The 17,595-nt window shown below is 40.0% G+C and overlaps 3 protein-coding genes across 3 annotated transcripts; 2 read left to right on the top strand and 1 right to left on the bottom strand.

Moving 5' to 3' along the window:
• Positions 1–368: 368 nt before the first annotated feature.
• Positions 369–3,210, bottom strand: chchd7 (coiled-coil-helix-coiled-coil-helix domain containing 7). The gene is made up of 4 exons (XM_084185674.1): positions 3,102–3,210; positions 2,012–2,079; positions 1,786–1,884; positions 369–1,134 (listed from the first exon to the last, which is right to left on the bottom strand). Exons 2-4 carry the CDS (start codon positions 2,063–2,065, stop codon positions 1,030–1,032), a joined length of 258 nt encoding a protein of 85 aa, XP_084041800.1. The 5' UTR covers positions 2,066–2,079; positions 3,102–3,210; the 3' UTR covers positions 369–1,029.
• A 5,014-nt stretch (positions 3,211–8,224) lies between these two features.
• plag1 (pleiomorphic adenoma gene 1) lies at positions 8,225–10,130 on the top strand. Its single transcript, XM_084185649.1, has 2 exons — positions 8,225–8,567; positions 8,819–10,130. Exons 1-2 carry the CDS (start codon positions 8,317–8,319, stop codon positions 10,041–10,043), a joined length of 1,476 nt encoding a protein of 491 aa, XP_084041775.1. The 5' UTR covers positions 8,225–8,316; the 3' UTR covers positions 10,044–10,130.
• A 6,085-nt stretch (positions 10,131–16,215) lies between these two features.
• mos (v-mos Moloney murine sarcoma viral oncogene homolog) lies at positions 16,216–17,229 on the top strand (the record flags this gene model as incomplete). Its single annotated transcript, XM_084173228.1, has 1 exon — positions 16,216–17,229. The coding sequence occupies one exon, from the start codon at positions 16,216–16,218 to the stop codon at positions 17,227–17,229; it is 1,014 nt and encodes a 337-aa protein (XP_084029354.1).
• Positions 17,230–17,595: the final 366 nt, after the last annotated feature.

Raw genomic sequence — 17,595 nt, 5'->3', positions numbered from 1 at the left:
GTGTGGATTGAGGCTATACATTCACCTTTCCTTATTTCCTATTCTGTGCAACAAAGGAAAGTCTACAAAACTATGAGCAAACCAGCCTATGTATTGAATACAAGGAATTAGATTGATGATAGCGATGAATGAATCCTGCACACAATGTGCTTATTTTAAAAATGTTTATTTTTATTTTTATCAGGAATAATATTTTATGTGTATGAAATCGTTTGGTGAAATATGCATAAAAGGAGAGTAATCGCCCATAATTCTGAACCTTTGAATGGTTGTTGGCTACCTCCAATTTTGATAATGATTTAGTGACTGCAAATAAATACTAACTTTCTGTTTTGTCTGCTTGGACTCCAGAGATAAATATGGTTGCGTTAATGTTTATGCAGGCAATCCTTTTATTTTTGTAATTGCAATTTTGACTGTATAATAGTTTTGATGAACGTATGTGTTTTAAGAAGGCAATTACATTTTGAAAACACATTTACTGTTTTGCAAAAGGCCAGAGTTATTTTTTTTTTAAACCGACAACATTGTTCCAAAAAATGCTTTTATGCGATTGAGAAAAAAAGTGCCCTAAATAAGTAACTTTTTACAAATACACATTGTTTATTTTCAGAGATGCTGGCAAGGCTTGCAAATAAAGGTGAGTAAGTCCAGTCTTTCCAGTTCTTTCTTTAAAGACTATTAAAATACTTGATTTGTCAAGGCAACTTGCAGTGCTTCTCCATATAGCTCCACTCATACTAACCAGCTATGCACATTCATTGCCAGATTGCAGCATTAGGCATACTGTAGTGATTTGATCATTGATATCGGTATTTGACACAGGTTTCAGCGCCCCCATCAGCCTTCAGTGGCAAGCAGCACACAGTGTGGCAGAGGCACCTCTTGGGGCACGGTCAGCTTCATAATGGTGAGGTGTGTGGAGGAACTCTCAGACCTTCATAAAGAAAGTGTCTGTTCCAGAGCTTTACTGGAAAGTATGGTCTACACCCCGCTCCAGTGTTTCCTTCTGCTGGTCTTGCCACTGCCTCAGTAGGGCTTGCCTCCAATGGCAGCTAGTATCTCCTGGCGCTCCTCAGCAGTGGGCATGTCAGGCTTCACGCCGTCTTGTCTCCGATTCACCATGATGTTGTGCTGAAAAAAATTACAGAAAAAGCAACATGACTCCAGTGTTAAATCCATACTTTGCTCATCGCGCTCTAGTGACTCCTTGTGGCGGGCTAGGCACCTGCAGGCTGACCTCGGTCGTCAGTTGAACAGTGTTTCCTCCGACACATTGGTGCCGCTGGCTTCCGGGTTAAGCGGGCGGGTGTTAAGAAGCGCGGTTTGGCGGGTCATGTTTCGGAGGACGCATGACTCGACCTTCGCCTCCCGAGCCCGTTGGGGAGTTGCAGCGATGAGACAAGATCGAAATTGGGGAGAAAAGGGGGGTAACATACAAAAATATATATACAAAAACAATAAAGTGGTGGCCTCTCTTCAGCAGGTGCTAATCAATTAAGCTGATTCCATAATTTAAAGACTGGCACAGAATAACTCTACAGGGAACGAGCTTTGAATGCAGGGAGGCATGCTGCTGGTCCTTCCAATTTCAGTTTGATGTGATTTGAGTATATTGTGTTTTATTTTTAGCATTAAACATTCCCTTTGGACCATCCCTAAGTTTGAATTCTTAATCTTTGCCTCATGTTGGCCTACATGCAATACTTAATATCTATTTTAGATCTCGCAATGCATTAGGCTACATTAGATTGGTACTCATGGATTGCTCCAACGCATACTCACCCAGTATTTTCTGCAGTTTTTGTATCTCAGAAAATATGCAGAACACATGTTCTTATCATAGTTATTGGCATCCAAACATTTCTGAGAGCCATCGCTTTCCTGGAAAAGAGCAATGTCATATGTGGTTGAATTCGACAGAAATGACATCAACATTCAAACCAGTATAGATCTCAAATGTAGCAGGCATAATCTCATTCAAACATGTAGCCTGCATACTAACACATACTTCAATGCATGGGTTTATATCTTTACTTCGAAGCTTCCGCACGTTTTTGTCCATTTCTTGTTGCGTCTCTGAAAAAAAAAGTGCAATACATTTAAGTCGATACATTGTCTCGTGCAATTAAACAATTAATCGAGATATGATAAGAGCGTCTGCTAAATGACTAAAATGTAAATGTAATGATCACGGTTGGCTACAATAAAACATAAGGTCAGGGATGGACCCATTGACCTATGCATTCTCAAGTGCGGCAACATCAATGACTGGATAAACATCTGATACAAAAAAACTTCCATTTCATAATTTCAGGAACAGCAAACTCATAATTGCACCTTACGTCGTTGCAACAGCTCGAGCTACAAAATTGAACGTCAGAGAAGAGAAGACGAGGCGAAGCGAGTGTTTAGGCCGCCCAAAATGTGTCCACGAAAATAAGACCACGACGTGATTTTTTTTGTATGGAAGTCGGTGTTGAATTTGTCAAACAGAAAATGTAATCGTTAATTTCCTTCGTGAGGCTTATTTGATCTAATAGAAGTTTCGTAATGGTTAGGTTGTTACGAATGAACTGACAGTGGACGCACGTGGCATTTAGGCAACTTTGGAAAAAACAACTTTAAATCTGAGTTGAGCCCGTTCACACGCATATCTGCTCTCTCATTGGCTAGAATGGTCCCACCTGATCTCGTCTACCTTCCATCTTTGAGGACATATTTCCATTGTTATAGCCGTCACTCGACTATCTTGTCAATATAATCGATCTTTGTCATTGACCTTCGAATGAGTGGACTAGCTAGCTACTGCAACTATAGCAGCTAGCTAGTAAAAAAAATAAGCCCGCAAGAGGGTAACGAGGCTTTCTGCTAACTGATGTGACAAAAAGCGACACTGCAAAGGCAAAAGGTTACCACAAAAGTGTTGTATGACTTTCCAAGTTGTCTGATAGTGCCGTTGCTAGCATAGCTAGCTAGTAAGGAAGTCGAATCGTTTGGTAATGATGTTTTCCAATACGCGACATCGAACCTTTCGCAAATCACTGTGCGCTTTGTGTTTGGTCAAATCTAAATGACTGCCCACCGCGCGCCGCACTTACTTTTCTTGATGTTATGGTGAAATCTTGGTTGAATTCGTGTGCATCTATTCCCTCATGTCAGTTCGAACGTCATTTAATAACATCGCACTACGACGTTCATGACGTCTGCAACAAACTGACAGCAAAACTGACCAACAGGACAAAATACAGAAACGACGACTGTGTACTTTTCAATAAACGGACAGGTCGATAAGCCAATAGGACGGTTCTAATGTAATCCTTAGTCCACCTACTGTTAAGAATAAAACCAAAACGAAGTCAATACGATTGACAGTATCACTAGCGAGTCCGAAAATTGAGCTTTATTAAAAGGGACAAACAATGACACTGAAATATAAAAGTGACAAGACGTTACACAAATCAAAAATAAGAGGTGGGCGGGATATTGAGTAGGCGTGGCTAAAATGTATGTTTGGTTGCATCGCAGCGCATACACAATGGCTGCTGGAAAGAGGGGAAAGCAAACAATTTTCAGGCCCGCCGCGTCTAGCAAAAAATATGAGAAAAAAATTATAAAAAATTCGGAAAATAGTTGAAAGTCAAGAAAAACTACGTAGAAAGGATGTTAAGGCTCCTGGGGTGAGTTTGACGTAATTTAAGTAAATTGTTACGGAGTTCTTCAATTAAAATATCGGGGTTATTCAAATTATGAGAGAGGGGTGAGCTAGAGAAAAAAGTTTGTGTTAATCAGCACCCAGTTTGGGACCTCAGAGGAAACCAAAAGAAGACAGAAATATTAAGAACATTTAAATAAATGGTGTCATTAGCGCTAGTCATGGCACGTTGCGTGATAGTGAATGTCAACAACCATGGGAAACAGTTGAATTGAGAAAAGTTAAGAAAAGTTTAGCAATTTTGTTTCGTTTAAGTTTTTCCTGAATATAATAACAACAGTGATGCGAGGACAGCCGACAGGAACACACGCGCACTTAGATATATCAAAATTATTTTAAAATGCATGCTGTGCGCATACCGTTTTTATTTTTACTCACATGTAGGCTACACCAGAAACCACTGTAAACATACCCTTATCGATAGAAGCATTTTGCCGAAACTTGAAAACACGACATTTAATATGTGAATTGTGATTTTACTATCTCTGTATTATGTTATGTTTTCATCCAGAATGTAGGCCATATAGACAGAACACGTCTTTGACTAAAATCAGAGATGACAGTGCAACTTTGAGTTAGTTTAAATAGACAAGTATCGAAGAGAAGAAGTTGCTTGTCAATACCATAAACAACCAAAATGGAGGGAGAACTGCGGGCAAACTAATTAGGCGATGCTAAACATTTGATTATGCATGTGTTCATGTCCGTCTATTTTGTACAGAGAGTTATACTAAGTTTAACAACATGCACTGGATGCTGTTACAAGCTGCTGCTGCTATGTTATATCAAAATCACGTCCCATTGATGCGATTAATTAAAATGTTTATATTTGCATGTTGCGTATATTATCATATTCAGATTGGACATGATGATCAGTAGCATTGCATGGATGATGCACTGATATAGTAGGCTATCTGTTTTTTATGTGTCGTGTATAAAGCTATTCCCAGGTTATTGTTAGCCATAGCATTGAGCCCCTGCTATCTGACTGCTGCTGCTCATGGCTATAGGACGCACGAGGAGCCTATAGCAACATGGCAGAACCTCTACAAGGGAACTCGAGATGGGTTCACACTGCTGTTTGGCTTGGGTTTTACAGTCATGTAGGCTATTGGTCGTTTTGGGGAGGTTTCTCTTGAATGGCACAATTGCGCTATGGATATCCAATTGTGCATGTTCAGCCAATATGTGGATGTTGTCTCCTATGTAATAACTATTTGGCTTATATGGTGAATGGCAAGATGGGTAAACCTTGCTTTTGAAGTGGGTGCTTTGCTCTCCTAAATTGGTTTTCACATGGGGACAAGTTTTGCATCTTAAAGAGACAGGCTTTCCCTTGCCTTTCGTTTTATCGTTTTATGAACGGGTTCGATTGGCATTTACATGACTGTAAACATGTCAGATGCAGCTGTAAAAAAAACTTTAAATGAAATGCTAATTATATATTGTTACGTAATGTCACAGAAGTGTGTGCAAGTCATTGCATTCTTATAATCTGAGTTAGGCTAACTGTGGTCCACATATTTTTCTATTCATATTGTAATAACTTGACTATATGCATTAATTTTTGGGGTGCATTATATTGTATTACAGATAAACTTTTTGTTTATTTTATATATTTTATTAGTTTTTATTCTAGAAGCCTTTGCACCAGAAGATGATGAGGAAAAAAGTAACTTTGTTACTATGACATTTATAATGTGAAATTGATCTAAATACAATGAATCTGTTGCATTGAAACACTTGTTTTCATGCAACTTTTATGTCTTAGATGGTGGGATAATACCAGTTTTTGAGAAGATCTTTAAAAACTGTACAGTTACATTGAACAAATTAGGTTACATTTTCTTGTTGGTATAAGGTAGAATGGAGTCAACAATTGAAGAGTTTCATTCCAAAATGCTACATATCAATTTTCAGAAATGTTGGTAAATTAGCTTTTATTGTTTAAATAAATGATTGAAGAGATTGGTGTGTTTTTTCATGATCTAATCATGGCATGGGGTTGTTCAATGACAGATTTTTCTCAAATCTATCACTTGATGGTTTCATTTTAGAGAGACAAATAATGTTTTTTTGCAAAATGCTATATATCCGCCTCACTCTCAGAGAAATAAGTAGTAGCCTACTGCTAGGTTTTACACAGTCAAATGTAACAAATAACTACAGTTTTAATAAAGAACAAATTATACTTTTGTGATATCAATATAAAATATATATATATAATAATTAATTACAGTAATAAGAGATCTGTATGTAAAACATTTTACATTTGACATTTTAGTCATTTAGCAGATGCTCTTATGCAGAGTGACGTACAGTAAGTGCATTCATCTTAAGATAGCTAGGTGAGACAACCACATATCACAGTCAAATATACAGGATATGAACATCCCATTCCAGCTCAACAATGGATATATAGCATTTTGCAAAAAAAACTAAACATTTTCATAAACATCTCAAATCTAATGATACAAAATCTGAGATCAGTAATATTTTACACACACATGAAGGTACCCATAAGCAATCATTTCTGATGAAAAAACACAAATGTGAAAAATAGGTGGATATAGCGTTTTGGAAATAAACTCTTCAATTGGCTCTAAAGTTTTGATATTGATATAGTATTTGATATACTTAATATCTTTACATTATTGATGTAGTGTCTTTTTCATCTGTTCACATCAGAAGACATGCTATTGACCTAAAAATTCACATTTTAATTGACCTATTCCAGTGATCCAGTCTCTTTTGGAATACTCAAGGCAGATGGCCTCTGGTATTGTCTAGGTTTTATGTATAATGTCATATTTTATAGTTTAATCATTGGTTAATGTTTGAATTTGGAGTACTCCAATGAGGCTAGAGCTCAAATGCTCACCGATTGTAAGATGTATCAAATACAATTGTATACGCTTACCAACTTGTCTCTCTGAGATTATGTTTTTTCATGTTTTTTCTGTGTATGAATATCAAGAGAATAGTGTCAGAGTTACAGTCATTCTGTTACCAAACTTTGCATCTGCACTGTTCTTCAAGTAACTGTGTTTTTGCAAAATATTCAGTGGAAATTGTTAAAAGAAGTCCTTGTGCATAGAGTTGTATGGTTTATTTAAATTAGCAATCATTGGTTTTTGTTCGATTACATTTTAAAGTGTCACTCTGTTACTGTGGAATTACCCTTATCTAACAGAAATGATCTAATATATGTCTATAAAGTAATGTTCTTAAACAGATAGTGAGAGGGTTGAGAAAGAGACAAACGTTTGTTTTAATGTTGCATTAAGAAAGAGGTTTTGTCTTAACGAGAAGCATGGTCATTTTGAGATGATTTGCAAACCTCATTATCAGTTATCAAAGACAGTTCTAATCAATCCAAACATCAATGTGTAAACCCTGTTGAAATTCTAATTACCTGATTTGAACTGCTTTAATTAGTCAGTTTATAGAATTGTGCATTGTGAATACAGATCACCAGAAAGGATTTTGATAATAATTAGATCAGAAAGTGTTATTTTTTTATTTCATAACATTTTAAAGATGAAGGTTAACGGCCAGAAAACCTCAAAAAAAATTTTTATAGCATTATAATACATGTTTATGTGACTAAATGTATCACAACCATTTAATATTGTTTTTGGATAATTAATTCAACTATCACTTTTCAGTATGATTTTCTCACCTTATCATTAATTGTATAAGGCTGCTTTGACTGTTTTCCTTACAAAGATGGTTTAATGTGCAGCCTCAGAGTTTTTAAGCAAGGCATCAGAGAAGTGACCTTACAAAGCTTTTACCATACATATAGCTTGAGAAAAAAAACCTTTACACAACATGACCTATGTATTGAATAGCGTAGAGCAAGGAAAAATGACAAATGCTTTAGCTCTATCTAAAGACATAACTATCAAGCTATGGATGCCTGTCTTAACACACCTGAGCTTGGTATTAATAACCGTCTCCAATAATTTTGTACATTACAAAACATGTATGCTCTCCCCATATTCTTTAATGAGAGCTCCTGTGTACTTCCTTTGCTCCCTGTTTCCTGCACACTTCCCTTCCCGGCTTGCATCTGGAGTCGTGACTAGTTGCTCCAGGTCCGGGATGATCCAACTTGAGAGGACATGGGTAGTTAGCCATGCGGGTTTGGCAGAAGCTGCATTCCTGTTGCTGCGGGAATGTTACACTGGAAGCCTTCTGAATCATGTCCCGATAGTGGAGAAATACAGGATCAAGATGGATTGAATTCCATATTTAAACGCAATGGCTTGATTACTTTTTTTAGAACCTTTTCTGGGCCATTCATACGTCTAATCTATGAATGGCCCATACAGGGTTTCTCATCAGTACTGGTCTGTAATACAAATTATAAGCGTATTCCCCTACTTGTAGAATGGTATGGAATTGCAGTAGAACTCTTCTTACACTTTTGAATGTGAACATTAACCTTTTTCCTTCCCCTTCTCTCTCTCACACACATCTTCAGGCGCCTGAGTCCTGGCGGTGTTGAGCACATAAAACTGGATAGAGAACAAGCGTCGTTGACAATAGGTGGGCACCGCGTCCCTGTCCAACCAGCCGTGCTGCCCTAGGGTGCCATGGCCACGGGAACCCAGGGGCACCTAGACCACGTTCCGGATAAAGCCAGGCTCGCGGCGGCCACAGGGAGGCGCAAGAGAGTGGAGGGGGGCAAGCCCAGGAAGAACTTCCCCTGTCAGCTGTGCGAGAAGGCTTTCAACAGTGTGGAGAAGCTAAAGGTGCACTCCTACTCACACACAGGAGAGAGACCGTACCGGTGCTCCCATCAGGACTGCACCAAGGCCTTTGTCTCCAAATACAAGCTGCAACGGTAACAGAACAAACACCTGTTATCTTCTAGTAGGCCATACTGTATTCATATGTACAACACTTACTGTAATATGTAGTTGTTATCTTTAGTAGTCTATCATTTTATACATTAATGTGTTATTGAAGTGTTAAAATTTATTATTATTATTATTATTAAAATCACACGTGTCCTCCTGACTAGCATGCCTACATAAGCTGAAAGAGTTATTGCTGAAATATAATGTGTTGATGGAATGTCATCTGTGTTCAAAGGCATATGGCGACACACTCGTCGGAGAAAACCCACAAGTGTACTTACTGTGAGAAAATGTTCCACCGCAAGGATCATTTGAAGAACCACCTGCACACTCACGACCCCAACAAGGAGGCCTTCGCCTGCCAGGAGTGCGGCAAGAGCTACAACACTAAGCTGGGCTTCAAGCGTCACCTGGCCCTTCACGCGGCCAACAGCGGAGACCTCACCTGCCAGGTGTGCCTGCAGCCATTTGCCAGCACCGGCCTGCTCCTGGAGCACCTTAAGACCCATGCCGGCAAGTCCTCGGGCGGCACCAAAGAGAAGAAACACCGGTGCGAGCATTGTGAGCGCCGCTTCTACACGCGCAAGGATGTGCGCCGCCACATGGTGGTGCACACGGGCCGCAAGGACTTCCTGTGCCAGTACTGCGCCCAGCGCTTTGGCAGGAAGGACCACCTTACGCGCCACATGAAGAAGAGCCACGCCCGCGAGCTGCTGAGGGTCAAGACGGAGCCGGCCGATTTGCTGGATTTGCCCTTCTCCTGCGGGCTAGCCGGAGGCGTCAAGGGCGAGCTGGCCACCATATCAGCGCCGCACAGGCAGCTCCAGCTCAACCTGTACGGCAGCCCTCTCCTGCCCCAGCACCACTGCCCCACCATGCCTCCCCTGGACACAGAGCCCAACCCCCCAAACCCCTTCTCCCTAAAGTACCAGCTGGGTTCTAACCTTACCTCATACTCCGTCTCCACTCTGGAGAGGGAGCAGCATCTAAAGGGAGAACTGGAGACGTATCTGATGGAACTGCAGAGCGGCATGCCCTCCTCCTCGGCCGAGGGGGCTCAGCTATCCTCCGCCTCCAAACTGGAGTTGGACTCCCAGGTGGGCTCATTGGACGAGACCTCGCCCGACGAGGCGTCTCTGTCCAAAATCTCGGCAGCGGCGGCAGTGGGCGAGTCGCTGGCCTCCTCCTCGTTGCTCGACTTCTCACAGCTCTTCAACTTCCTGCCCTTGAACAGCCCTCCTTATGGGCACCAGGTGACAGCCGGCGGGGGTCTAGGCGGAGTCCCCTTCCCGCCAGAGGAGGCGCTGTCACTCGTCCAGCTGCCGCCCCAGTCCCCGGATTCCCACGAGGCGACAGGGAGCGGGGAGGATGTAAGCCCCCTCCACAGCCTCTCTTCCTCCTACACCTCTAACCTGAGCACAACCACCACGCTGCCCCGCTTTCACCAGGCCTTCCAGTGACACGACAACACACACACGCATGCACACAATTACACACGTACAGTACACACACACAGGCTGATAAAAATTGATATTCTGCAAATTATTATTTTTATGCCAGTAACACATTTTTTGATGTCTGCACAAAACTACGACGTAATAGCACTTCTGTTCAACAGTTATGGGATTCTACACATACAGATACTGATACAGTGTAGTAGATGTATGGGTGTGTATCAGCACTGACATATATCACATACACAAGTGGTTTAGCTCAACCACATAGCTCAAGCCATGGGATAATGGTTGACATTTCATGTGGTTAGTGTCAACGATGCTATATCTTCACCGCCCTTGCAAATTCACCACTATAATGCTGATGACCAACACAGTCCATTTTAGTACCAACAACAATTAAACATGACTAGGGTTTTGGAGTTTTACATAGAGGAATTTATCTAGGAATGTGATTGCAGTGATGTATTTCTACCTATCTATATTCTTAACCCCCTTTGCCTTGGAATAGATTGAACCTAGTATGTCGATTTAACCATATTTTCATATAGAACTTTGTACTTTTGTGTGATGTTGAATGTCCTCACCGCTAACCATTTTAAAAATGTCTTTATCTCTTTGTTTTGTTTTAAGATTTCAAGCAATGCAATCATACATTTTTAGACATAAGGTACTGAAAAGCCCCTTGTGGAATGTAGTGTGAGAACCATCCATTTTCCCCATCAAAACCAAAGTCAACCAAATATCGACTGAGTTGCCAGGCAGAATAGTGTCATGGTATCGCTGATGGTTGTAAATGTTGCTGCTGCCTAGTAGTTCCCCTATAGGCCCATGGAATACCTCCGCTATAGATAGACTAAGTTGTTCTTCTTCAAGTAATTTTATCTCATATAAAAGGGACAATATAATTTTTACTTTTATGGCAAGAATGTAAACATAGGCCTGATCCCATTTTGGCCCCTAGCCCTTTGCTGCCACCTACCCCTTGGTCTTATGGACTGGATTTGAAAGCAAAATTGCTGAAGGACCGAAATGGAACCAGACAGTAGAAACAACATTAAAGCACTGCCACGTAACTAGGGGCAATTTGTCTTTCCACATTCTACCGGTTTTAGTACCGGATATGAGGTTAGAAACTCCTTTCTCCGGCCAAACGCTACGCCATGCCAACGGACATTAGTTTCTTCTCCGCAATGAGTCTGGGTCTGAGTACCTCCCCGACGATTTCTAGAACGCAAACGCACTCTAACCGTTCTGATTGGTCCCAGAAACCGAGTTGGGCCAGAGCCAGAACACACGTGGGTAAAGCGGCGTTTAGAAAATGTGTCATTGACTTTGATCTTCTGATTGGTTAGAGATTATCCAATCGCTGATGACTGTTTTGTACAACAGCCCTCATTCTGACGTCACCACAAACGACTTCAACGATGGCAGTCTCAGACTAAAGTACGTAGCGAACATAGAGCAGTGGAAGAATTCAGTTTGAGTCATCAGGCAAACCCAAACATGCATAAAATCAAGGATAATGTTAGCAATATTTAAACCGCAGGAAACAGTGAAGTAGAGACACCAGTTGCAAAGAAAACTATGTCCAGTGTGCAGTTTGATGAGCTAGATGGGTATCTTTAAACAGATATCTGGACACTTTGTATGCACAGGTTTGTGTGAGCCTACATCACGTGTTTGTGTTTCCAGTCAAGGGCTAGTATGTGATTGCAGAGGAGAGGACCCTCACATAGAAAATCTGGGAGGCTGTGTAGAGGGGTCAGAACAGAACTGCCTGTTACAACTCATCTAGGTGGTGTGATGGATTAGTCATGTCTGAATGGTAGATAATAATATATATAATATGCCATTTAGCAGACACTTTTATCCAAAGCGACTTACAGTCATGTGTGCATACATTTTTACGTATGGGTGGTCCCGGGGATCGAACCCACTACCCTGGCGTTACAAGCGCCATGCTCTACCAATTGAGCTACAGAGGACCACGTAGATGTTTGCCTCACACATGCAGACATTCAGAGTAGTGAATGCAAAAGCACTTTTAATGTCATATGTGACAAATTGTTCATTCACTCAGAGCAAAGGGATGTCCCAACTTTACATTTCAAGTCAGGATCCAGTAATCCAAGATTATCTTCAAGGCCCATAATAATACAATTACAATATTTTATTTTTTATTTTGTGAAAATGACATAAGCTCGTATACTTATGACATAAGTTATCTTTAGAGGTTTAACTACAAAAGTCTTCAGTTTGACAGGTGAAGACAGAGCACATTTTTTATTAACAGGTAGAGAATGTAAATACAATATTACAGCCTGCCAGATTCCTCTTGTTATATTATTCACAAAGAAGGAACCCTCTCAAATAGAAGTATACCAACCAACGGCAACCAGCATATCAGCTCAGTACAGAAAATGCTTCTCCACAAATGCTGAAACAGAAACATAGCTACTTTAGCTTACCAGTCCCTGAAGTAGCTCCTTAGCGCCAATTTAGATAGCAGTTGTTTTGACATTGTAGGTAAAGTTTAGATAAAGTACTGTATTCTACACCTCTGCATGATACAAACCCGGCTGGAGTCCGTACTAGGCTGCCACGGTTGAAGAGTGTTCATGAAGGATTTGGTTTTTAGTGTCTCAAAAGGATCTTGTCAATTTTGTACGATGTGTTATATAGTGCTGTATGATATAGAAACTAGAGGAAAATCCCAGCAATGATTATGGATGACTGGTCTGGTCTGGTCAAGAAGTGACATTCCCAGAATTGTCTCTGAGCGAGATGCTGTGACACTGTGCTGAGAGACAGTGACCCTGCTGCCGTCAAACAGTTCCTGAACAACTATGTCAGACGAAACAGCGTAGGTCACTGCCAGAATAATGTCAGTCTTTAGGAACTTGTGTACTTGGCACTGTGTGTGTGCATGTATGCATGCGTGTGCATCTGTAAATCTAAACGCCTATGTTTCTGCTTTATTCAGTGATAGTGTATGGAAGATATTTTCAGTTACAACTGAGATCTTAGTTGCCAGATCAATTCTATCCCATCATTGAAGGAATTATATTGATACCCCTGGGATGTAATGCTATGATGATAGAGGTTTGGTTTCAGATAAAAGTCAACCTTTGGCCTTAATGGATATATATTACAGTATTTTTTACCCTCGTTAGAGAAGTGCCATTTATAAGTGTCTTTGCCTCACTCAAAGGGAGATGTTCTGAAAATGAGGACCTCACAGACACCTTTCAACCTCGTTCATTTCAGTATAGCAGGGCTGATTACAAGCAAGCCTATAGCGTTTTGATCAATAGCTGCAACAAACTGCATATCCAGTTGAATTAATCAAGTTTTACTATTTCATTCTCTCATGTAAACCATAATCAGTTTTATACATAGATCCAATTGAAATAGGTATATATTATATTAAAAACATTTGTCTTAGGGGATGAACTATTTGGATATATTTATACTAAATCTTAAACACTCAATTCTCATGTAGACCAACTCTGTAAGTTCATGTAACCAATGGGAGTGGATATTGATTTGATTGATCATAATGACTGAAAAAGTACAGTAGCTGGGCTGTTCATTTACAGTGAGGTCCACTTTAGGTTGCAACTTCAGCTTTATCTCCAACTTGTATGTTTCAAAAAAGACTATGCTCAGTTTGTACTGTATATCACAACCTTTCAAATGGTGTGAATGTATTTAACATAACACAGACTGTCCAGCAGTGTTTTCCCTTGGAGCAAAACATTTGCAAACTCACATTGTTTTACTCTGTTAAAAATAATCATTAAGGCAGAAAACTGCTTTGAATCCTCCATGTTCCTTCAAACATTTCTTGAATGAAAACAATATCACTTTAGTAAGGGCCACGGGATGTCATTGAAAGGGGAAGCTGAATGCCTGTATAATGTTTTCAAGTGTTATGGGGGTGTGTGCTATCAATGTATCTTGAAGGTTTGTGGTTTTACATAAAATGTTTGGTAAGCCTCTATATAGGGCAGGTTCTTCTATAATCGTAGCACTTTGGGAAAATGTTATGCCTTTGTTTCCTCCAGTACTTTTTTTTCTTGTTTAAAATACCTTTATTACATAAAGTATAGATGTCATATTTAGCTCTTTAGAAAAAGTTAATGTGTAAATACAATATTAAATGTTTTATTTTTTACAGGTACAGTTTTTACTGTGTTTTACTATCATTAAGTGTCATTTTTGCTTTACTTGCACAAATGTTCTGTGTGTCTCATTGAGGGATCTATCTGTCGGATAGTAAAGATATCATTGCTGCCATTTCAAATATGCCAAATTTCTTACCATCTATATCTACGCTGGCAATTTGTTTGACTTTTAACCCTTGATAAAGTATTCAGAGAGCTAGTGTATATAGCTATCCCAGTATTTACACTTAAACACACTTAGTTGACTTAACCATTATTTTTTTAATTGACAGGTTGGACTAAATGTATTGGAGTAACTTATAAGGCTCAAGTGCTTGGGACACTGATATTTTCATATACTTTTTTATCCCCAATATTTTACACTTTTATTGTTCCCTGATGGATGACCGAGGATCTGGTTGGAGGGGTTTCTTCAGTGAGAGACACAGACCTTTAGCAATTCATGTCAACCTTCATTATAAGCTTCAGTGGTGCCAGTGAACCATGTTGAATGTGTATGTAAGAAACACTGCAATATTGCAATATTTTGGTATTGGATCAAGCTGCTAACTGATACTTCTAAAGCTCCTTAAGGTGCTACAGACCTCTTTTCTAGTTCTTTGTTTTGTTTTTACAAAAATATAAAATTGAGCTGAATGGTCGGCATGTGTGTCTGGTTGTTTTCATATACATTTATTTTTTGTACTGTGACTTTTTGTGGTCTTGTATGGACTTGCCTGTAATGTCACATGCTTCTCTCCTTCACTTTGTATGGTGGTGTGATGGGGGAACCTTTGTCATCCTGGTGATTGACATGAAAGGGCTTGGGAGAGTGTTCACTTGTTGCCTCAGTATAAAATCAGGCTGAGATTACCTTGATGAAGATAAAGAAGATCTTGACTCCACGATAGGGGACACATTTTTTGAAAGGACTAGTAGTACTTATACCGAGGGATTTGTTCAGAGGCAAACTGCATTCCAGCCATGTTGGTTTTGTTGTTCATTGCAATGCCATCCTGTGAGAATGGACTCATGTTGCTAATCATGTATATTTTACTTAAAATCTATTTTACAAACTACTGTTGTACTTGTATAAATATAGGCAAAATAATTCATATATTTGTGTATAAGTTGTGTAAAATAGAAATTAACGCTGCAGCTTTTTATAAATTTTCTAACATTGACATCGCCCAAAGAGACAGAATATTTATTGTCTGGCTGAGTAACCTGATTTGTTTTCATAATACCTTGCTGCTATGAGAGAGAAGAGCTGCAGTCTTCAACTCCAGTGTTATTACACAGTGTAATGAAAGCTCAATAAACATAAAAGAAGGATTCATGCAAAAGTCCACAATTGTTTGTCCATTTTTAAGTGTGTGTCAGTATGTGTGTAAAATGAGTACTGAAACAAATTATGTTTATAGTGAAACAAGTGCATGAGAATTGTCCTGGAGTTTTATTTATTTTTATGTTATATTTTAATTGACTTTCTCGGTAATTTTCAAGTTCTACAAGCTAAAAGAATGTATAATTAATACATTTTAAGGAAAGATAAGCCTATGCATATTGAACCAATTTGTACTTTTAGCCACTGGTTCTGTTAGATGTGCAGATCAACAAAGAAGGTTACTGACAGAAAATCTATTCATCCAATGACATTTTTACATGCAGCACTTGATTTATATTATATACAGTGCTCAAGGAATGGCATTCAATGAGAGCAACATTTACCTTTTCAAACATGATTGAAGTCTCTCCCATTAAAAAAACGATGGAGTAGCCTATAGATCTTCAAAAGTTGTATTATTCAAAAAATCAAAGGGTAGACGTATATTTCATTATTGAAATGACTGGAAAATTGACAGACTGTGACTTTAAATATGAGAGGCTATTCCTCATTAGGGCTTCCTCTTGGTCCAGCAATCAACTGATCTAATGACAGCTGTGTGAATAGACAGCCAACACGCGCAAGCTCTCGTTTTACAGCAAGCGCACAAGGTGGTCCGAACATGCCATCCCCAATTCCCCCGACACGCTTGTTGCCTAAAGACCTTTATCCATCTCTCGATTTTGGAGCTTGCAGCAGTCCACTGGCAAAGTATTCCAACGATTCCACCCTACGAGTCCCAACTCAACGGTTCCATGGCAAGGTTGCAACCAGGCTATGGTCGTCCACCATTGATTGGAAGGAACTACAATCCATGCAGCCCATCGGATCTGGGGGGTTTGGGTCCGTTTACAGAGGTGTGTACTTTGGAGAGACTGTCGCTGTCAAAAAAGTGAAGAAGTGCGTCAAGAATAAGCTCGCATCCAGGCAAAGTTTTTGGGCTGAGCTAAATGCAGCTCATTTACGCCATGAGAACATTGTGCGCATTATAGCAGCTACCACGTGCATACCGGCGAATTTAGAAAACGGGGACAACATTGGCACAATAGTGATGGAATACGCTGGTGAACGAAATCTCCACCAGGTCATCTACGGTTGCGCCGAGACGCTCGAAGTGGACAGGTGGATTAAGTTTTCCAAAAACATTGCGCATGGTCTTCGGTTCCTGCATTCCCATGGTATTGTCCATTTGGATATCAAACCGGCCAATGTATTGGTCTCGAGGGAGGATGTGTGTAAGATTGTTGACTTTGGCTGTTCACTGAAATTGGAGCTCGGGGGGGATCTGTCCAGCCTCACGCCCCAAATGAGTCATGGCGGGGGCACCTACACCCACCGAGCGCCTGAGCTGTTGAAGGGGGAAGACGTGTCTCCAAAATCAGACATCTACTCCCTTGGCATCACTCTTTGGCAAATGATCACCAGAGAGCAGCCCTATACAGGCGACAGGCAGCATGTTTTATATGCAGTGGTTGCATACGATTTACGCCCCTCGGTCACTGAGTCCTTCTTCAACTCACACCAAGGGGACCTTTGCCGATCCATTGTGTCCAAGTGCTGGAGCGGCGAGCCAAGCTGGAGACCAAGCGCTCAAGATGTAATCACAGATCTGGACAAGATCCGGTCCGAACCTTAATCTTTTTATTTGTCATTATCAAGCCAGCCTATTCATGGTGTGATCCGTCAGTTGTGTCCATACATTTTTACACATTTTAAATTTACGCACAGCTTTTACGCACAGCCAGTTAGACTCCCATGTTTTACTGAATTTAAGTGAATTGTGAATGGCAAGCCCCAATCGAACACCACAGATTAGTTTGATGCTGTCATTCTTCTGCCAATACTGCTTAAGTGTATTATAACACATGCCACCTAATCTACTCATTTTTTAAACGCAGAACGTCGAACGATTTAAATGTCTGATACTGAAGTTGGTTTTGCACTGTGGACTAAATTGTTTTACTTGTTTACTTGATTTATAAGGATTTAAAAATGTTTAAAT

Source organism: Coregonus lavaretus (assembly GCF_964263955.1).
Source record: "Coregonus lavaretus genome assembly, chromosome: 2".
Taxonomy (NCBI): Eukaryota; Metazoa; Chordata; class Actinopteri; order Salmoniformes; family Salmonidae; genus Coregonus; species Coregonus lavaretus.
The sequence above is the reverse complement of the archived record's forward strand: the minus strand, read 5'-3'. Positions and strand labels throughout refer to the sequence as shown.